The sequence below is a fragment of the Osmia lignaria genome, chromosome 16, assembly GCF_051020975.1.
Source record: "Osmia lignaria lignaria isolate PbOS001 chromosome 16, iyOsmLign1, whole genome shotgun sequence".
Classification (NCBI taxonomy): Eukaryota; Metazoa; Arthropoda; class Insecta; order Hymenoptera; family Megachilidae; genus Osmia; species Osmia lignaria.
Window position 1 is genome coordinate 6,306,114 of NC_135047.1, and position 23,479 is coordinate 6,329,592.

Consider the following 23,479-nt stretch of genomic DNA (forward strand, 5'->3'; position numbering starts at 1 on the left):
GTTTGTAATAATATCGAAAATTTATAATAATTAAATGTTGTACATAAATATAAAGACGACGATGTTGCACGTTCTCGTGTGTGCCAAAACTGTACAAAAATTATTTCGAACATCTTTCGCAACGCTCGTTGAACAACTTATTACTCGGTGATTGTGGCATTTTAATATTTTTATTATATTTTTTCTTCCCCTTCTTCGTTCTTTTATCCTGTCTTCTGTTCACCAATATGTTATGAAACACTGTTTCGTTACATTTTTTTATTTCACTCTCTCGTTCTCTCCCTCTCTCTCAATCTTTTGTCAGCTTGCATCGGTAAAATTTCATACTAAATTTGCATTCTGAGGTGCGTTTACAAGTTCGCAGAGCTTTTCTTCGACTTCACATGAGATGCGATATATTTGTTAAAATCGATAATCAAATACACGGCCGGAGCGGGTGGAAGGAACGATTTTTGGTGTTTTTTTTTTTTTAAATCTTTTTGCGCTTCTATAAATCTATCTATCCTATGTACTTTTTTAGCCGCGACGGTCAAGTGCCATATATATATTTATTTATTTATATATTTATTTTATTCATATAATTTTTTTTTTGCATTTTAATCGGTACTTCGAACGCAGCACGCACATTTTTTTTTAATTCTTTCACCTTTTAACATCGCAAATTATTACTGATTAACAACAGCGATTACATATTTAAACGTGGCGTGCTCCATTTCAAATCTCTATTCTTTATTATTTAATGTTTATATATGTATTTATAATAATATACCTCTTCTCTAGAATTCCTTTGCGACAACGTCGTTAATGCGATAATCGTTTTACCTATCATTTTCCATTTCATTTTTTTATATTGCTCTATCTTTATCGCGACTTCTATCCAACATATTATTTGATCATTTTCTCATCTATCCTGTTTCCATTTTCCATCGTTTTCAATTTCTCCCTCTTTTTTTTTTTAATTATCTTTATTAATTATTAGTATTATTCCCTAAACCGATTCGTTCGACACTCTCGACATGTCAATTATGCATTTATTACGTTAATACTTATTAAATATTCTTTTAATTATTGTAGATCACAGACAACTTGTTCTTAATTCATAAAAACAATTCAATTATTATTTTTTTCCATAGTGTACGTGGTTTACGTGTATCTGTGCAACTGTGTACACATGTGGAATTGTGTTACAAACCATGTGTGTGTATATGTATGTGTGAGTGTAGTTTTTGTACGTGAAAATTGTAAAATGACGGGATCTCGAGTCGAAGGAGAATCTCTTCTCCGAAATTTGTTAATGCATCATGGAATGTTAAAATTATTCCCTATACAGATAGTTTAAGTGGTTTCGGGTCAAGCACCAAAGTAATTGCTTCTCGTGGTTCTCTTTTGCTCCTTTGTTTAGAGATCGATTGCAAATTGAATAATTTTTCATACTTTCCAACCTCGGAGACCAAGGTCTACTTGTTTGATCGATATTCGAAGTAACAATGACACTATGCAATATAGTTCCAAGAAGCATAATCGAATTTCAATACCTTTTGTAATTTATGAAAGACGAAGTACTATATTTATTTGTTTCTTTTTTAAATTAGATCAAAGGCTCTCAAGAAAATTGAGAGTTGCTGTTGAAAACTTATGAAATATCAGTGATGGAAGGAAAAATTGAATTGTAGGCAATTTTGTGTTTCCGCAAAGTGGGGATACATGTTATAAAATTTCCTAATGAAACCAATTTCCTTTGGCATCAGTTTTTGCCATCGATCTCAGGGGTGGTTTGCCTGCCCTGCGCCACTCGTATCGATTCAAGCGCAGCAACGTGGCCACGAAAAAACCACTGTTACTTGTTTCACCCTCTGCGCAACTGGCACCCTGTTCTGCCTCACGCAGGGGTGAAATTTCCTTGAGCCTCGCGATCGCCACGAATTCTATATTTCTGAATGTTGCGTGCGACGTATGACAGTGTTATTCATTATTTAATAGACTTTTACATTTAGCATTATCGACAAACTTGACCCGACTCATCGTTGACAAAATCTTATTCTTTAGAAATAATGCCACCTAGTATTACAATGCGATTCAAAGAGGCCTGATTTGTAATATACATCAAATTGTTAAATGCTATTAATATTATATTAGTTTTACGAAGTAGTAAGTGAAGAGTTTCAATTGGAAAATTTTAATCAAACTCCCTTCTAAAATCATTATAATATTGTAAAGAATATTTTAAATCTCAGAAAATAAAAATCACAACCCATTATTCAAAGGTTGATAACAAATTAACAATCAGATGTATAATACAAATTGGCTACTGATTTTAAAAGTTCCAACACCACCTGAATTCCTAACAATTATACTTTTTACCACCTTTATCTCTCCTAAATGAAGCCACAAATGAAGAGGTGGTATCGTCCTTCAAAGCGCAATTTGAAATTTATTACTAACCCGAATACCCGTCAATCGTCTCAAATATACCTGACCGGAAGCGTGTGTCCCAAACAATGAAATGGACGTGTGTACGTATGTATATGTGTGTTGGTGTTCGACAAAGTGTATAATCGTACTCTACGATGCACGTGGAGTGGCGTTTCTCGGATGCGTCATGATCACACAGCAAGCAGATTAACTTATTAATACTTGTTAACTGGTAACGGTACTCTTAAATTCATTAATTTACTCATTAAGCTTTAGTCCACGTGAGTAACGCGACAATTTCTCGCGGTATTCGCTGTTTCTTCTATATCTTCTTTCTTCTTGAATCATTCCAGTGCCATTTTCTTCCTTTCGACAAGTGAACCAGAGTGAACTTATTGTGCAATTAATAGTCTTTTCTCATACACGTGTGAGTAATTATGCGAGCGTGTGTGCTATCGGCAGGAATGCTTATCTTGCTCGATTTTTCTATCGAACAAGGAGGAGAGTTTCTATATATATTATTTCTCAGCGATCGAATCGACATTGACGTTCATCGTGCAGGCGTGAAATAGCTCGTTCCCTTCTACCTTGTACTCCGGAGGACACTCATCTCAGCATGGCTACACAAATTGCATGGAGAAAACGATGTGCCTCGTAATCGAAAATCGATCCTGTACCGGGTGTTTCCGAAACGATACACGAGAAAATTTTTCGCAATATGTTTATTAATCAAAGATAACAAAATAGACAAATGGTTTCACTTACAACAGTGCTCTCCAAACATTATTTATAAAGCAAATACTGTAATTTGAAGCATTATATTAAAAATAAAAAATTTCATTAAAATACCTGTGTACCTTGAATACAATTATTTTCCGCATAAATTTATTCCTTCCTATTAGAGAAAAAAGAATGAAGCTTCATCGTTGGAAAGCACTTACAAGACTACCACCCATTGTCTATGAAGAATCTCAATAACCACGATGCAAGAATCCTTTACGAATAGAAAAACGGGTTAAACCCCTCGAGAAGGGGTTGAATAATTCAGAAAAGGATCCAAGTATCTTTTCGTTTGCATCGAGTATCTTGTAAATTTGTTGGCGATGTTTCGGAAGCACCCCCCCTTTTTTTTTACGAGCCTCCAAAGGTGCCGGCCAAATATAATATTTCCTCGCTGGATCCTGGCCAAACAGCCGATACTTTCCATTCGACACCAATCGCAAAGATCGATCGGGAGAAACACTGGGTCGCCAAAGGATTAATCGATCGACGGAGATAGTTGAGAGGTGGCGCTCGCGCGCACGGGCGGTTATCGAGTAGAAAAAAGTCCGTCACAAAATATCGTTATATCTCTATCGGATAATAATTATCGCGTACAGTGTGGGGACAGTTATACGACAGCGTAATGGAGTGTTCAAGCGTTGTCGAACCAGCACTCTGGATCACCCTAACTTCCATCCAGCAAAGATAATCGTGGACGCCTATTTTGTCCTGACACGGGTATCTCAAAATCACGTTCTACCACTGAGCTATATTTATTTCTATATTGGAGCTTATTCGGAAAACTTGAGGCTCAATGAATCGAGAAGTAGAAAATCGTTTGAGGAAAATTAGGGAAAGTCCTCGAGGCAACATTTCTCCTTGCATTCTGTGCAAAACCAACTATACTAAATTGGTCCAGTATCGAAACAAAAACATGGCTTTTGCAGCGGACTGGCTAATTAACCTCGTTATCGTAATATGCTCGACATATTAAGCTCTCTAACAATATACACGCTTGCATGGATTACATTTCGCAAGCTTCGAATCGTATACTGGTTACAGGGGAGGTGGAATTACTAAGTCTTTGTCGGTGGTAGAACCGATTTGTAACCCTTTGAAAAATGAAATCGTACGATCGCTTCGAGAGAAGTTGAGCATCGTGCAACTCTGGTTCACTTCGTGGAATCGTAATCCGTCATTAAGCGCTATTAAACTTTATTTTCTTCGGCATGTTTGGTAGTCTGCTGAGAGAATATCGGCTGTTCGAGGTCGGTCATTTTTAATCAGCTACGTCGATGAGGTTCTCTCTTCGTCCCCGTTGTTGGGTCGCTTAGTGCGGTTTCCAGGAGATGTTGTTCAGACCTTGAAAGTGCCGCTTCAGACTGCTGCCGTCGGCCCAGGGGGAGTCGAGATACTCGTCGTCATCGTCTTGCTCAAGTTTCTGAAACAGAGGTATCGAGGTTAATCATAAGCCCCCGATAATTGTCAACAAGGCTGTATTATTGACTTCGACTACTTTAATTGTAAGGGAAATATATTTTTCTAAGCCAAATGTAAAGAAACGTGAAGTGAATAAAGTGTGAATTACAGTTTAAAAATACTTTTTATTTTATACCTTCCTTAATCCTACGATCACCCAAGTTTAAGTAGAGGAAGCATTGTATTGGAAAAATATGAAGTTTACAAAGAGAAAAGTCTGTCGGTGTAAGACTGTGTATAAGCAGCTTGCCAGAACTGAGGCCGCTCTAACACTCAACGAGGACAGCATTATCGATCGTATAACGCTAACGAGCAATTTCGAGTATTAAAATCCGTATTTTATCGATCATGAATATCAGGAATGTGTGTACGGGTAATCACTTTAAAATGGTAAGTGAGCTACGCTCGAGTAACGCTTGCTTTTTATTCGATGGATGAAAAGTCTATTTTATAAGTATTCATGAATGAAGTACGGTTTATTAATGCAATTTATTGTGAGGATGCATCTCATAAATTGCATTCGTAACTTCGTAAAGAAAGAAGATAGTTGAACAAGGTTCTTTTAATTCAAAGATTTTCTTTATATTTTAGGATAAATGCAATTTAAAAATCTTTGCTGACACAATGAAACTTTAATTATTAAGGAAACAAATTTTACTTTCTATCTGTCATCTATCTTATGTCGTTGAGTTTGATTTAAGAGTTTGATGACCAAGAGTATTCAGTGTACGAAGAAAGAAAGCTAGAGAGTTCATAGTCGCTCCTAGGACGGAAGAAGGGATAAGAGTAGGTTGAAAGTGGAAACGGGGTGAGTTGTTGGAGTTAGGCTTGAAACTAGGGTGGAGGTGGTTAGGTCAGAATCGATGCTCGCGTCCTTGCTTGGCCTCACAAGTGGCCTCCCTCACGCATCCCATAAAAGGGGTTTCTTCGATGTTTCGATATCAATCCAGATAATCGTGATTTTCAAAAAAAAAATTGACTGAATAACATGTTCTATACTATTGAGTTATATGTAGTTATAGTCATTAGTAATAATTCATATTTTCTATTCATTTCCTTATCATTTTTTAGATCCCTTAAGGGTAGCTATTTTCAGCATTCTATATTTAGAATGTAGTTAAAGCAGAAGTAACACCAGAATAGTATTAAAGAAGAGGAATGGTTCAGGAATTAATTTTGATATATCATCATGAGTAATGAGCTACGATTCGAATCCTAATTAGAAGAGAAATTGATTACACGGTGGTAAATAAATTGACTCCCGTGGGACACCCTAAAGCCAATGGGAATTTCCTATTACAGCAATTCGAATCTTTGATGATCAAATGCAATCGGGCGTTGCCGATTGACCCTATTACGTGGTTCATTCAAGAAAATTCAGATTGGTCCATCGAAAGGTATGAGGATATCAGTAAAGTACAACAGCTAATTAAAAATAAAAAAGAAATTTGTGTTGTATTAACCTGAGATTATCACTGAACGTCATTTCTAAAATTTTAATATAACAAATTGCAAATAGAAAGTGTTTCCTTTTAATTAAGTACAGTGAAATATGTGAAAACAGTAAAGGTAACGATTCGTTTAACAATCTGATTTCTATTATTCGTATTATTTGCGCGACAAGTCACTTAACAGTGAGACCCCTTAAGCAAGAGCCTCTTTGAAAGCAGGAACAAGAGTTTTTGGCAGGCAGACAACGCTATTATCTTTTCCTGCTTTGTTCGATAGTTCCCTCTCACCGTGATTTTGCTCAATAAAACTGAGGGGCTAACAATGAATCTGAAAGGAAGATTCTTTTTCTCATATTTTTCCCTCTAAAAGAAGCGATAAACTCGATACAACCTACTTTATTAAACCTTCCTTCAACAATACTGTTGCTTCCCAAGATCTTCCCACTTTTCCACTAACAACCCTGAAGTTACAAAACCTAAACCTATTGATCGAATATCAATTTTTGTATATGTAAAACTGCAATTTTATTATGCAGTGATAAATATTGAAAAATTTATTTTGCAGGTCAAATAAATTTCATCGTGTTCAATTACAAAATCGACGTTGGAACACGTCTCGATTTTATGTGGTATTTCTGGTTTAATTCCGTCACCAGGCAAATATGCACGTTCATTCATACATTGTGCGGGTGCACGGTACCACGCGATTCAGAGGCATGGAACGAGACAACTGGACACCAAGCGAAAATACAGAGTTCTTCAAAATAAATGATACTACTTACAATATTTGGAAACGAGAAATTGTATCTATGAAATTAAATTGAAAGTTACTGTTGTAAAAATTTTTAATAAATAAAATTAAAATTTTAGAAACACGATGAATTTCTTGAGTTTTATTTTAAATTATACCTATCATAGAAATCCTTAGTACGTTTCCAATTAGTACATCGAAGCCTAACTATATAATAATAAAATTTATTTTCCTTTATTATTCTACATTTGCAAGATAAATCATTTAAACTCTATCACATATTTTGAAACGACTTATAGAAATCTACTCGTTTCATCATAGACTGCGAGTCGCCACTTTGCTCACCCTCGTTTCAAGAATATCTCGGTGTAAATATAAAATCTCAGTTAAAATTATTTTCTATGAAATACTTTTAGAATACTTTTACTTGTAAGTTTTCAAGAGTTTCTTCTGATAATATATGATTTATAAACTATTTCACGGAGAGGAATTAAAATGTTCTTTTTAATCAAAGCAACTTTCGAAGTTCCACGGTATTTTCGTTAAGAACTTTTCAACAACCTTTCGATAACCGAGCAGCGAAAAGTAAATCACAATTTCCGTTCTAGTCGAGTCTCTCGTATAATTCTTTCGTCGAGTCAAAGCGATCTTCCATTTATAGCCGAGCTGAGCGAAAAACTCCGGCGACTCGAAGTCTGGCAAATAAAGTTTCCGATTCCCCATCCACTGGAACTTTTGTTATTTACGCGGCCAACGTAATTTCATACTTTCATAATTTCCCCTGCAACGCTGAAGATCAAGCAAAGAATCGTCTGTATTTCACGAGAACTGTGAAAGACACGATGGAAAAGTGGTGAATAGCAATCATGTTGCTGACTAAGCTGAAAATATCGCAACCGAATAGAAATTATTCGTTTAAATTGCATAAAATGTTGCTGAATTTAATTCTTTTTATCCAGATTAATTATAATCTATCGTTTAGTTATTTTTTTAAAACACTTTTCCCTCTCTTAAACAAGAACAATATTAGCACTGCTTTTGGTTGGCAGCTATGAAACTTGAACATTTTTCAACACCACTCTAGAAACACTCTGTATTGTTGGTCAGTGATAAACAAACGATTCACCGTAGATCAACATTGTTGAACGGTGTGCTTTCAACTGAGATGATCGTGTGGGTGTCTCTCGTGTGGACACTTTCGCGTTTGTACACAAAGGACCCACTTGGTTTTATAAACTTCAAAACTCCTAAATAAAAAGCTATCTCAAAAATATTACTATTGAAGAAGTATTTTGTAACAAATCGTAATACTAAATCGGAAATCTTTTTTTTTTAGAAATTGACTAAGCTTTTCTAACAAACTATTTGAAATAGGTATATCATGTTTTAAAATTATTAGGGACTGAATGACACGAATTAATAAACTAAAATACAATAAATCTTGAATGAATCCGAAAAATTAGGTCAGAGTTAGAAATATGGGTTGTAGATGGTTACAGATTAACCATGTTCGAGTTTGTTTTTATTACATGCGTATATTAAATTGTACACGGTATCATAGATGTTATCGTAGAAATAGCCGGCATTTTGTACGGTTATCACAGCTATAAAAATCGTCCTACATAAGATAACATCTACGTTTCGATCATAACTGTTCCTATAAATAAGTTATAGAAATGAATTATTTATTTCTTACGGACGATAAAACCGTGCAATTGCTTTCTATCGTCGAATCAATTGTGCTAACTGCAGCTACGTGTCGAAAGTTTAGAGCACCGATGGTAATTTATTATTGAAACAATAATCTGAGCATTCAGAAGAAAATTCTATGATCATCATTATTGATAGTTACAAAAAAATATAGATAATAAGGACTAGATACATAGATTGATAAGATTTCAGTTGATTCACGATAGACTGCGTGTTGCCAGTTTATATTTACTTCCGTTCTGTGCTACATCGTCTTGGCCTATTCAATTTCCTGCAACATTGTGACATTATGACGTTACGAGCGTCGTTTCAACGCCGATACAACGATTTTTATCCTTGTAATAAAACGAATGGGTTGCGAGCAACGAGTTCGATGCAGTATCAATACGAATCGCGATGCGATCAGTATCAAAGGGTCGATCAATTCGGTGACTGACTTTTGCAATATGACATTTCTAGCTTCAAAGATGAATCAGAGATTGATTTTTCATAGGAGAGCAATTTGAAAGATGTTTCGAAAGCGGAAGCGAAAGATTTAATTTTTAAACTTTGAAAAATAGACAATTTTATAAACAGCAATCTAACTCCGAACCTTGAAATTCTTTTTCTCCCAAACTGCAGTGAAAAGTGCGAGCAATTATAATTTCTGAGAAATCATCAATAGCTACGGCAACTATTAGCTACAAAAACCACTCAGGAAATTTTCCAATTAACCGTGCACGACAATTTCACGGAAGGACATTAAATAATGGGAGAGTTCAAACAGGTCGCACGTTGCGAAGTTTCCACGCTAAAGTCGTTATCGTGCTTTCGGATTGCTAAAAGCAAAGGCATTCGAACGCCCCTATTGCAATCTAACTGCATCGCATTCGTGTCGTCCCATTTTACCTTCCTCTGTTCTATGCCATAATAATCGCGTGCTGAAAATATTTTCCAAGTTAAACTGTATTTAATTTAACTCTAGCATATCAAATTCTTGTCATCAATTCTAAATAAGTATACGAGTATGAATTTGAGAATTGTGAATGGTCAGACAGATAGAATATGTGAGAATAATGGAAGAGCACCATCGAAGTACCTGATAAACCCAGTATACAGGTTACGAAATTGTGCGCGAAAGCAGAAGCAAGATTGTCGAACAAAGGGTTAAATGACGTTGAAAGGGTTAAACCGATGGATCCTGTAGGCCGGAAATCTGGACGCCATAGATCCGATTCGATAGGAGGAGATTAATCGAATTCCAAGCGCAGGCCGCAGTGTTTGCGCAGTCGGGTCATCGGATATCTTCGGTGTGTCGCGGGCCATCGGTGAAATTGACCGCGTAATCATCCGATATCGACGCTTTCCCGACCGTGTAGGCCGTGCCACGATATTTATATACAATCTACGACACAGGTTGGCCGTTCGTTGAGCGCATTTTATGCCTGTTCTCGCGCACAAAGGCCGTTCGATAACCGTTTCCACGCGGAGAACTCCTTCTTTCCCATTCGATGGATGTGATGCACTGGGATCGGCTTTTTGTCCTCGCGAAAAGAATCCCGACGCGGTTTTACAATGATTGGATCGATGCGAAGATGCACCTCGAACGTGTTCTTTCCTTTATGGATTTTACCCGAATAGAAGAGAAAGAAAAATATGGAATTTTGTATCTCGTACAGAATGTAAAGTCATTTTTGAAGAAAATATAAGATAAAAAAGACAAATAATTGTGCTTTTAATTAATTACTCGTTCGATGATCTAAGTTGCCTATTCCATTTGTCTAAGCGTCTGCCACACCCAATCCACTTGTCTGACCACTCGCCATACATAATCTACTTGTCTGATTACCCACAATTCCCGTTTCACTTGTCAGATCTCCCGTCATTCCCATTCTACTTGTCAGACCACCTATATTACTCATTTCGCTTGTCTGACATTCTACATTCTTGTTCTACTTTTCTGACCATACACAATACCTATTCTACTCGTCTGACCACCCACCATACCCCTTTTCACTTCTTTGAAAAGCCCGTGTCCATCCATTCCACTTGTTTCTTCACCTGTGTACTTTGTGCTACTTGTCTGACAAATGCTCTACCTGTTCCACTTACGAGGCGATGCATTTTTAATGCAACTTTTCTCGACTTCTAGGTTGATCTCATTTTTATTAAGATGGTTCAAGCATCCTTCTCTCAGTGGAAATTTCTACTTTATGACTATAAAGACGAAGAAATTATTAATAATTTTGCAGAAAGTTTCTCAATGCAAAATGGAAGGTATTCAAAATTCCCTTCCCCTTCTTTTCTTCAACTTTTCTTTTCGCCATTAATCACTGTCTAAGAAATTTCTTGTTAGTGAACCCGAATTAAAATTTATTACATAGAATCGTCTTTTTCAATCCACTGGGCGAATTTTCAGGGCATCAATCATAAAATCGTCGGAAATTACAGATAACAAAGAAAGCATCGCATGGAGGACGACTTTCTTTAAGCTTAACATAAAAAGGCCATTAAGCATCGAGAAATCTATTTCTTCAAATTTGATATTCAATCTTAAATTTATTCGTTCATCGATTTACCGTGTAATATTTCACTTCACCCTTTTTTCGAAAGATAAATCGCGTGGAAAATCGTTTGTACGGAATGGCATCTTTCCGTTAAAGCGATTACATGACCGGAATTAACGATTCTTTTAAACCTCGCGTCTTTCTGTTGGCAGATTGACCGGAAGCCCCGCGGCGAAGTAACGCGGTTTTCTAAATGCCAAGGAGAACCACTCAAAGCCATCCAAGTGTCCCATTAAGTACGCTTATTTTCGCTCGACTGAGCCCCAAGCTTGCCATTAGCTGCGGTGTAATGTTATTAGTTGTAACATGGGGAGCACCTGGTCTTCGATATCTAATGAGCGAAATGCAGTTCGCGTTAGACTGAGATAAATTCTTGAAACCCTTTCAAACAATCCCTAAGGTAACGTTATCACTAGCACCACGGGACTAAACTGTTACCAAGATTTACGATCTGATAAGAAACTTGAACGTTAGCATTTATATTTGCAGGATGGAAAAGTGAGAATTTTTCTTTCAGTTCTTTTCTTAAGTTCTTGCATTATTTAAAAGTAAATTTTGCAGAGAAATACTTTTTATTAAAAGTTAGAATTTCTAATAAAACTTTTAAAGTATGAGTTGATTCAATGGTGTATTTGAAAAATTTTTAACTTAATATTTCTATACTTAGGAAATATTTGTTTTTAGATGCAATAATGAATATTTAGGCGGTTTCTATTGAAGACGTGTCATATAAAGACGTGTCAACGTGTCACATAGGCTGAGGATAACAAGATAATACACGATTCCTTGACACCCTTCCAATGCTTCAAAAGCCACTTATGTTACATCTTACAACAGTATACTTATTAAAATAAAAGGTTTATAAATCTATATATTTTATAAGTTTTCTTTTCTCACACTGAGGCATAAAACACTTTCCGAAGTTTTGGATGAAAAGAAAATAGAAAGATTTCCACGAGGGAAAAATATGGCCATATAAATCCATTTGATACGAGTGTATAAATTGAAGGGAAAAACGAAATTGTTCGATCGGATTGCTGAAATAGGATTCGAACCCCAATTTTTCGACTGCCAGATTATTCTAGCCCACCTATTTAATCCAACAATGAATTTTTCCTCTGAGATCGATTTTCACAAAATTAGATTTCTGAAAATACCCGATTACCATTACTTATTTCAACGTTCTGCTCTAAATTCTTACATTTCACCATCCCCCCCAAAATATGCAGCAACATTCTAAAGAGCTGAAAATGGGAAGATGGAAAGGTAAAGAAATTTAAGGTCTTCGTGTTTGACGCTTACCCCTGAATGGAGTACGAGTTGGGTATCGCATCCAGGCTTTCCCTGCTGTTGTCATCGGCCATGGCGACCTGCATGTGGTGCCCAAAGCTAGCTAGGCCTTCCCTGAAAGCGTCGCTACCAGGTGTAAGGGCGCCACTCGTCAATGCTACGGGTGTCGCGTTACTTCCTTCACCCTGTACGCCGTCTTTGTCCTCTTCGTCACCCACGAGGGCCACCTCTTCTTCGTTGTAAATCTTGAAGTAGGCGATGGTGAGGTATATCACCGAGATTATGAAAGACGGTATCGGAATCGCCATCGCGTACACCAGATTCATGTACACCTGAAGGGAACATGTCGTATGGAATGTTGTACACGAATTTTTTGGAACCATCGAGGATTTATTCTTTTCATGCTGGACTCTGAAGGGTGGAGAAAGATAAAGAAATATATGGAAAGTGGAAACATTGATTTACCAGTAAAATCCCTCGAATTGAGAAGTGGAAATTTATGATTAAAATTTGTTCCTTTCTCTTCTTTAATTAGATTAAAAATGAAATAATAGATGAAATATAATATTCAAAATCTCGATCTTACTTTAGCTATCAAAAATCTTTGAAATATTTCTTCAATAGAAATAGCAAAATTATGTCGCCAATAGATCTATAATCTACAACGTTTGACGATGTTTACAGAGCGTTGTTAATTTCAGAAATTGACACATGTAACAACGATTTTATTATCCCTTTATAATCGTCATCCAGCAGCCTTGTACGAATTCAATTCCACCCTGGAAAGTGGAGGAGCGAGAAATTTTCTTTTCTTCCGGACAACGCCACTAGAGTTCCATCGAGTGCGATGGTTTCCTCTCTTTGTCATCGGGAGGGTATTCAGACCGCTTGAAACGTATTGTTCGTCACCGTGCAGGCGGCTACGTTTCCGTAAACGTAACGGAATTCCACTATGCCTTGCAACCGCGACACCGGAAGATCGTTTTCCATGCCAGGATGCTGCTGGATCGCTCTTTCTATTTACCCTACTTGTTCCTTTTCCAATTTGTGGCTTTAGCGAGCGATCCACATGATCGATCTAATTTTTACTACGTAATTAAACCTCGTTTTATCTTTAGTTTAAATGGAAATAGAAGAAAATTGTGTAAAACAACGTGGAATTTAATTTCTTCATAAGTGCATCGATGCACTTGCAAAATGCAACTGCACTTTCTGAATGAAATTGAACTAGTAACTCTACTCTCGTACTATGAGAAAAATAATTTCTTTGAATTTTTACCGTGCAATTACGTTCTACGACCGCTCTGAAATTCGTCCAGCATTGTCGATAACAAGTTCCAGTAACTGGAAGTTCTCAATCGTCCTTTGTCACTCGTCGTTCTTTCTTTGCCCGTTGAAAACGGGCGAACGCAATCAGCATCAATTACTCGAGTTTGCAACAGCGAGTCTTTGTGTCCCAATTAAAGCAGATACGGATCTCCGTTAATAATGAGCAACTGTTACGTACTTAACCATTTACGGGAGGGAAAGACGCCCTGTTGCCTGCATAATGCACTATGCCCTCAATATACACCTGCAGTATCGATTCACGGGAGCGACGTTCCTGTCGACGGTAAACTCGCACAAAAGTCGAGCACCACTACAGGCCACTTTTCGCGTGACTCGTACGTGCAAGCACCGGGCGTAAATCGGCGATGTCTAGAACGCGGTAACCGGGTTACACTCGAAAGGAAAGGACACGTCACTGCGACGAGATTCCGATTCTTATCCCCGTCGATTGCCCTAATGCCAATACAACTCGTCGTGCCGATTTCCCCGCGCCGTTTTGTTCTCTGCTTACCTTTGCAACATCCTCCAATACCGAAACCATCTCCATTCTATGATCAATTCAAATGTACATACGCAGATCTTTAAGTAAGATCGAGATTTATAAAAGAACCATTTAAAAAAAGGAAAAGTTTCACACCGATTCGCAGAGAAAAAAGAAGTAGACGAAAGCAGGCGATAACGATGTTTGCTCCAGTTTCGTTTCGCCAAATGAAAAGTACGGGAAGAAAGGAAGATTCTCTGGTACATTTCAACTGTAATACCGAGTAAACGTGGAGCGCAAAATAAAAGCAACTGAATTATACACACGAGCAGACGGTTGCAGTTGCATACGCAAGTGCAATGTCTCGGTTCATGCACTTTACGCACGACACCGAATGCAAATTGGATAAGCTGACAAGAAGTTACGACTTGGAGAGTTTCCTGGACGAAAGAGGGTTTGAAATTTGAAATGGTAATTCGAGGTGACAAATTAAAAATTAATCCACTGTTATAACAGTGCGGTATCCTTCTCATTAATGGAATAAAATTTTTACAAGACTACTAGTCTAAATATTGAAAGAAATTAGAGATAATTTACCTAAGTGTACGTGTGATCTAAATACCGATCAACTTTTACCGCATCGAAGCTATAAACTGACGGAATTCGTAATGCACCTAGATAAAGTTCACCCCGACACCTGTCTACAGTTTCGTCCAAGAAACTTTCTTTCAGGTCGTAGCCTCCGTTCGCGAGAATTTATAGAGAATCGTAGAGACCTGCCACATGTCGAGGTCGCTGATGACTATCCCGGGGTCCACTTTCGAGTAGTAACAGCTAAAGTTCTGCCCTATGTTGGCGTACTGCCGGTAGAAAATACTGCAATTCAGCATTGGAGGGTATCCACAGCCTTTTACGTTGGGGAACAGCTTGGCCCCGGTGAAGTACCACTCGGAGTCGTTGCCCATGAGCCCTGCGAACTTCGCCTCGTTATCATACAGTCGTCTCTCGCCTCCGTCAACAGAGATTTCCGTCATGGAATACAAGTAGACTTTGTTACGGAATTTCTAGTACATGCTAGTGTACACGTGACAATGAATTCCCTTGTTACATTATGGGGGACACGTGTCGGGGGTACTTGTAATTGTCGCAAGTACCTGACCATTGGACGGTCGTGAAGTTTCTGGAGGACAGTTTTGCTTTTTGACATTTCGCAACTGGGTCAAATTAAGATGTTCTCAAGTGCGTGCAACGGTTCGCGAGGACGGTACTGTTTCGTTAGTTTGAACCGTGGCTTTGTATGGGACGTTTTGAGAGAAGAGAACTGTCGTGTTTTAGAGTTTAATGTTAATTGAGCTGACGTGAGAAGGTTTAAAATCATAGGAACTGAATTTACTTTTCTATGAATTTCATAGTTAACCTTCGTACGGCGGACCATGGAGAGAGCCACAATTTTAATTTAATTTTACCTTCCATATCGTTTTCATTTTCTAAATTTTACCCTGTTCTTTTCAAAATTACTTAAATTATTTCCGCTGTTCAAAGGTTAAATAAATAATATACTTATCTTAAATAGACCATAATAAGGCATTTAAATGCCGAAAGAATATCTCTCCATAAAAACCACACGCCTCCCTGGATAATGTGGGAAAACTGAGCAGAGAAATTTAAAAAATCTAAAAAGGTCTCAGCAGTTTGAAACTTTTAAGAATGTCTCTTTTCTCACGATAGCCCCGTGCGACAATTCAGTGTCTAGAAGAATACGGAAGTGACTGTTATATCAAGAAGGAAGTCACACGAGGGCTTTCTGTAAGGAGAGAAAAGAACTTCTCTTATCTTCAACATTTACTCTGTTAACAGAAAACGCTCGCGTGTATAAACACCGCTACGTTCCCGTAAAGAAAAATAAAACACCTTCCCCTTCGTTTATTCTCATGCAGCAGGGGGTTTCTCTTTGCAGAGGAACATTTAACAGGATTTGCTGGTGCTTTTACCATGAAATCGTTAGAGATAAGTAAACGGTAGACACGACACCACAGGACGTTGTCCTGTACCTGTAGGAAAGGGTTTCGGCAGTCCATCTTCGTCGTCCTCGGCGAAATCCTCGTCGAGGTCCTCCACGTAGTCATACTCCCTGAGGGAACGCTCGTAACGCAGTTTGCCCATCGTCGTGCTGTCTTCGTCATCCTCGACACCTCCTACCGCCCCGCCTTCCTCACCTTGTTCATCGCTATCCTCGGACGCGTTAATTGGTAGCTTGTAATTGACGCGTATTTGCGTGCAATCGTACAGCTCCTTGGTGCAACCCTCTCTACAGGACGTCCATGAGCAGTTGCTCGTACCTGGACTCAACGGATCGTTCATGGCTGAAGATTCGTCAACGATGAAGACAGATTTAAGGGGAGACGAGAGAAGAGATACCGAGCCAACCATTCACGACAGACACAGAGATCTGATGCACGTGGAAAACTTTTCTTATTAGATTTCAAGGAATTCGTAATTAACTGGGAATATCGTGACCCAAATTCAACCATGCATCGAATAAAATTAGATACTCGAATGGTATCGAATTTAGAAAATTGATGGAATTTTCATGGCTCGAGATTCCAACTAAAGTGTACTATTATTCTTTCTGAAAAATAGTTACCATGAGTAAACGTGTTTCTATTTCGAAGTCGAGAAATTCAATCGGCTAGAATCGTTTGTCAAATGCTAAGAAACAAATGGTTTTTCGACGTGCATCACGTTACACGAGGAATGAGAGACAAACAGAGAGAAATAGAGAGAATTTAGATAAAAGATACAGGCAAGAGGAAGTGCCACGATCACGAGAATTGAACGCATAAATCGTGTGGAAGAGGACACGAGACAAGGGGGTGAAATCGACGGAGAAGGAAGAATGCACGGTGACTTCCTGCAGATTCTCGAGAACAAGATAACTGTAGCAAAGTTCTCGAGGTAGTCCCTGAGGCAGGGGTTACGAAATCCTTGCCCTGACCTCGTCTTTTTTCACGAAAGTTTCACGGAAAAGAAAGATGTAGTTGACATACAGAGTCACGCTTTTTGGATAATTTAATTTTGAAAAGAAAATTAGAATTCAAATTTTGAAGAGTAATATCGATGATTGAAAGGTGTTAAAATGATTAGCTGCAAAATTGTTTGAACACATATATGGTAATATTAATTTTAGTTAGTGCAACTGGGTGTTGCTGCAATAGGGACGGTAACTCGTAACTGTTAATTAACCTTAGCTTCGACACAGCTGTCGCATGGCATCCAATATAATCTAACTTCGTGCATTTTCTTCCCTTCGCAAATTCACCCCCGAGTTCGTGTTCTCGTTGAAATCCTATTACCAGACATCAGCTACATCTAATCATCCTGTTTGTAGTTATTACTGTCACTTGTTCAACTGCATCCAAAAGTGTTTGCATTAACCCAACAACATTGTCACGAAGAAGGATCATTTCAAGAATTAAACGCTTAATAACGAGACACGTGAGTGAAGTTATGGGGATGAAATGAAGAAACATTTTTAAAAGATTTCTAATTAAAACAGCGAGTTAAAATTTGTAAATTTATTGTTGAATTCTACTAACGATCAGATGCATATATTTGCACAACTAAAGTTGCATAATATTTTGATAAGGGCTAACACGGAAATTGCAATGCAACGAAATCAAATTTGTATAACATGGTTGTAGATAGTAGAAATCTACGAGAAGACCAACAGTGCATTTGACAGGAGAGGGGTAACCACACTAATGAAAATAGAATATTAAACACCAGGAATAATCAACATAGAATGATATTCAGAGAGATGAAACGTTATGTTTGTACACAGTATAATTTCATACGAAGTTCTATAATTTTATTAAAATTTGAAATTTCACATTTCGCAGAGCTGCCAGTATTTAAATCATAAAATACCGCTTCTTTTCTAGCACCACAAAATTATTAAAAATAATTGGCAAAAATTCAACGCGACTGCATTAAAGTCAGAATTCTCGATTCCAGTAATTACGAACATACGATGTTGTGTACATGCATGATCGAGTATGTGCGCATACATATCGTACATGAAGAAGTAGACGTCGAAGTACTCGAACGTGGAGAATACCTGCAGCCTACAGCTTCTGGCATTCGACAGAGGACCTGAAGTGTAAGCACAAGGGTGACGAAAGAGCGAACGGGTATCAAAGGGGTGGGTGTACGTTCGGATCGCTCGAGACCGGCTCGAATATCGTGAATACAAAGACACCAGTTGCGTCGATCTTAGCCTCGTCTTCGTCTAGTGCCTCTTTACCGCCACTATTACATCGATATATCGATAACCGAGTCGTTTACGCGAAAGCTCCAAGCGACACGTCCAATTTGCGAACTCGTTTCATATCGCGATCTTACTCATCGACTCGAGGTTCGCATAATTACGCGGCGACGCGTCTAGACGTTAATTGGAAATTTCATAATTAGGTAAATTTTAGAATTATTCGTTGATGAGAATTTTTCAAACTATAAATAATAAAATTTTCGAATAGATTCATTTAATTCTAACGCCATTTAAAAATCTTGTGGTGGTTGGAAATATTTTTATAATATTTAATGTTATTTATTTTTCAGAATTTCATACGACTCCACGATTTAATGATCGCGTGTTTTACGGGGATCAAATATTTAAAGAGTGGGGCACGATGCGGTGGTGCGTTTTTCAATGGCAATCGATATCGATATCCATAAATAACGAGCAATTATTTAGAACATCAAAAGCTTCCATGCTATAGCCTCATTTTTCCGTTTCCTCGTGTACAGCAACGAGTTCGAAGACCAATATTTACCAGCAATTTGGAAAATGAAATTTTCGTCCAAATATAATTTCGACGATGAATTCCCGCGGACAGAAACATTTTACGACCACGTCACTTCGAGTACTCGAAAAAATTGATTGACATACCGGCTGTGCACCTGCTGGTCGCGCACGATTACAAACGCTTCGGAACAGAGAAAGCTTTTGCCACCCTATCGACCCTATCACTCATCTATCCAGATTTTATCCACGTCATTTAAATCTTGTTTCCATTAAAATCAAGCTGCCACGAGGTGAACGAATGCAAATGGAATATGGATACGTTTCTTTTCCATCTACGAAATAACATTCATGCGTTAAATACCGGGAAGAAAATCTCTGAGAAAAAATCTTGATTTAGTAAAGATATTGCTGGGAAAGAAAAGTGTTAAGAATAAATGGTGACATATGAAGTTCTGTCTTCCTGGAGTTAAAACCAGAAAATAGAACTTAATTTCGTCGCGATGCTGTTACAGAAATGTATGTCACCGTGCAGGTGACATACTCCTTTTAAATAATTAACAAAGGGCAAATGTCTGTCGGTCGCGAATTCAGGATCGTTTGCTGAATATTAAATTAAATGTCATTGCCTTCGAGTACTGGAACCAGTTATGGAATATTAATTCCATCGTGCGAGTCGTCGATCGGCTGTCCATCAAAACAGTCGTTGTTACATCCGTCTGATGCTTGGAAATAGTTTTCTCAATCATTCATGCAAATCGTATATTCCGGTTGTGACCCTATTTCGTGAATTGGAACGAATCGATTTATATATTCCGCAATTTCTTCCACGTATATCCGGTTTACGATGGATTTGTGACGAAACTATCATTCTCCACGCCAACAAAAATTAAAGATCAAAATATACTACATTGGTAGTTCTTGTACTTTTGGAATTTACAGTAATTAAAAATTGCTTGGAAATTAATTAGAGATTTTCTGATATTGTGAAATTAGTATATAATGTTATTGAACACACACGAGTTTTATGCAAATCCTAAGTGCATAAACACTGTCACACGATGCATATTCATTAACGTAATAATTACACTATTCTAAATATTAAAGAACATACTGTTAAGGTATACTACGGATAAGCACAATAAATATGAAGATAAATGTGTCTCTGCAAAATGTGAAATGTCAAGGATCATAAAAGTTCAATTTCTTTTAAATACCTTGCAACAAACGACGGTGCATTCGCGTTGCAACGGATATCTCCAAATACTCCTTCGATTTTCGATGCACATCAAATGCATATGTATTACTCACACCATCGAACAGATACGTGAGAATTATTGAAAAAAGGTGGAAGAACGATATATTACATGTATGGAGAGGAAACTCCTATATTTTATTATAAATTCACGTACAAACTCACGTGCTTGAAACAGGCGCAGCTCACAGTACACAAATCTCATTTCATTTCATTTCAGGTTTCCCCATTTAGGACTTTACATCGGTCCCTTTTTGCCCACCGAAAATTATCAGCCACGCGCCGTATCTTTTCTTCTGTTTCTTATCCTTTTACATCATACTACCTCGCTCCATTATAACCCCCTTTTAGTCGCCTCTTACGACAGGCAGGGGATACCGTGGCCGTATTCTGATCCCCCCGAGCCACAGGGGGCTACACAAACCTCGACCGGAACGTTTGAAGAACTGGGAACAACTGAGCTCTGACCCTGCGTCGAGCGCGTGAAATTGTAAACAAATCCTGACACGTCTCGTTAAACGGATTATAAACAAAAAATCACTGTCGATTTTGGAAGAATAAATTAAAATTTTAATAAACATGCGTTACACTAAGGATTTATTTAATCTAATTATTTCGAAATTTCTTTGTTTATCAAGTATTGATATTTTCTAATAAAAATTTGAGAAAGTCCATCATTTAACCATAAAACCTACAGGAACACCACTAAACCAATAAAATGAACTTTATCAAACACAATCAAACTCGATCAAACTAATCACCATTAAATAATCCATGAATTACTTTATCGATCAACATTCTCTAATCACCTAAGGAAGAGAAAAGGTGTCTTTTTAGAAGAGAAATTCTAAGGGGTCGCATGCAACGACATCAACGAAAGCTAACACCAATCGGAGGTAAGAAATTGTCGCGAGGGGGTCGATGAAGAATTATTTTTTTTTCACCTCTCCTGGACTCAACGTCGATGGTGATACACTCGGCTGGCCGAGTGTCAAACTGCATGAAGATAGTGGTGAAGGCGGGGTCGATGACGAAGGGGACCAAGAAAAGGAAGGCAAAGAGGCTGAAGGTGCTGAGGAGGATGAAGAACGCGGTCGTGTAGAACAGCAGCTTTTGCAGGAACGTCTGCTTCTCCTTTTCCTCCGCCATCTCGGAGAACAAAACGGCAGTGCTCGTTTCAGGGATGTGAACCTAAGTGGACGTCGTCGTCGTCCTCGGCGTGCTCGCTGCTCGTCGTCACGTTGGACGTCGATGAGGCGATACGATCTGCGGATTCGTTTCTCCTTTCATTGGACAATTTTCTTTCTACCTTCATTTCTCTACGGAAGCTTCTTCGTTTTCTCGAAACGAGAACATTTTTGTAAAAATATTTGAGGTTTTTTTTTGAATAAAATTAATCTATTAATTTGATAATTTTTTGGTGGAAAGAGTTATATTTCTTTTCCCTTTTTTCTTTAAATATGTACACCAATTTTTTTCGAGGATTCCATTGAACAATTTTCACCAAGATTCTTAGCTGTTTGAAGAAATACTTGAACATAAAACTTCCCTTTCATCGACAACGGATTCTATCATAAAATATTGTCACAAAATTTATGATACATCATTTCCAAAAACATATGATGTATGAACACAGTTTATGTGTAAAATACTCGTTTCGAACGCGATGCAACCCTATCTATCTTCTCATTATTCTGTAAGTAAGACGAAGCACAGTAATTCGAATCGCGAAGCAATCGCTTCATTCATCGAAACAGCCCGTGCCAATTTCGTAGTATTAGGTGTAAGAAATTACCATAACAATGAACCGACGATACGAGAGCTATGAGCTTCCCATTCACGACTTCCTGTAACACTGTCGACGAGCAATTCCATTTGGATCCCATCACGTTTCAAACTTTTACGGTATTCGAGGCGTAGCCTCGCCTTTTTCGAGAAGTTTGATCCTCGCTGCCAGAGTTTCAAAGTTTTCCCAACATCGTACGTGTTTTCATTAGATTGAGTTTCAACTGGAGCAAAATATTTTGCAGTAAAAAGTTTCCGTTTATTTTTATAATGCGCGAGAATTTTGTATTCCTCTAATTAATAAATTAATATTGAAAATGACAAAGTATACTTAATTTAAGTCCCAAAGGGCCACTGCTCTAATTTGAAAAAGGTTCAAACCACAGTAATCCTATGAAACTTGATCCACCCCTTTCTCGAATTCTGTCACCTTTCTACACAAAAGTATTCACGATTCCGCGTTTACTTCCGACTTCGCCGCCTCTTATTGGATTCCAAGAGATTCGAACATCACCAGCCTCCAGAACGGGCGTAGCTCGCCCTTAAAGCTTTCAATAACGCGTCGCGCAAGCTCCTTTTAATAAATTGTCGTTCGAGGAAAGGCGAACGATTAAAGCACCCCTGCCCCGCCTAGTTCGTACGTTCGTCGAAGGGAACTTTAACCACACTCGATGGTTCCGTGCACTTTAGACCGCAAACTACGGATTTGTTTTATTGGATTGCCCTGATTTACGTAGCGCCAGCTTTATAGGGGATAAAACTTAGTCCCGAAGCATCGCGTGGTTGACTTCCTTCCACGGGGGACTGCCTTCTACTGTCTTCCCTCGAACAAACGTGCAATCAACCGACGTCACGGTTAAATAAGGATACGAAATTGTGCTTAAGCTCTTATGGTGATCGTTGTTTACGAGCCTCGGGAAACGCATGCGATTAATTGAAGCTGCTGTACGCGATCGTGCTCACGGGGGTTTCAACTCGTAAAATTGCGTAACTGCTCTTAATCCTAGCGTGGATTAATTAATTAGTAGAATCGTATCTTTTGCAGTTTAAAATCTAAGGGAGCAGAGATGATATTTTATAAAGTAAAAGGCGTCCCAACAAATCGCATTTTGTAATCTTTCGCGCGTATTTTCGATTCACCGTGACGGGGAAAGGAGATTTCCACGACCGCAAAGTGTACCGTGTACCTTTATTGACTCGGCATCCCTCGGTTACGTGAGAAAAAAGCTCAAGTTCCACACACAGAAGCTCAAAGAAGCGTCCTGTGTAAAATCATCCCCGGTGTAGCGCTTTGTTCGTTCTACATTTTTGTCTACTTTATACAGCGACTGCGTCACGACAGGGAAAAGGAACGCCGCCTATACTTGGATCTTTCGTGTTACCTTTTTATCTCTTTAACGTTGCCGTTCGATACGGAAACGTTATTA

The 23,479-nt window shown here is 38.0% G+C and overlaps 1 protein-coding gene across 6 annotated transcripts in view; it reads right to left on the reverse strand.

The window, feature by feature from the left end:
* Positions 1-448: 448 nt before the first annotated feature.
* The window catches only part of LOC117600748 (cilia- and flagella-associated protein 298), a 69,691-nt gene continuing 46,660 nt past the window's right edge, over positions 449-23,479 (reverse strand). For 3 of the 6 annotated variants that reach the window (XM_034316572.2, XM_034316573.2, XM_076692833.1), the window contains one exon: positions 449-4,615. In XM_034316572.2, coding sequence (XP_034172463.1) covers positions 4,505-4,615 — 111 coding nt within the window. In that variant the 3' untranslated portion in view covers positions 449-4,504. The other 3 variants (XM_034316570.2, XM_034316571.2, XM_034316575.2) reach the window with 3 other exon arrangements.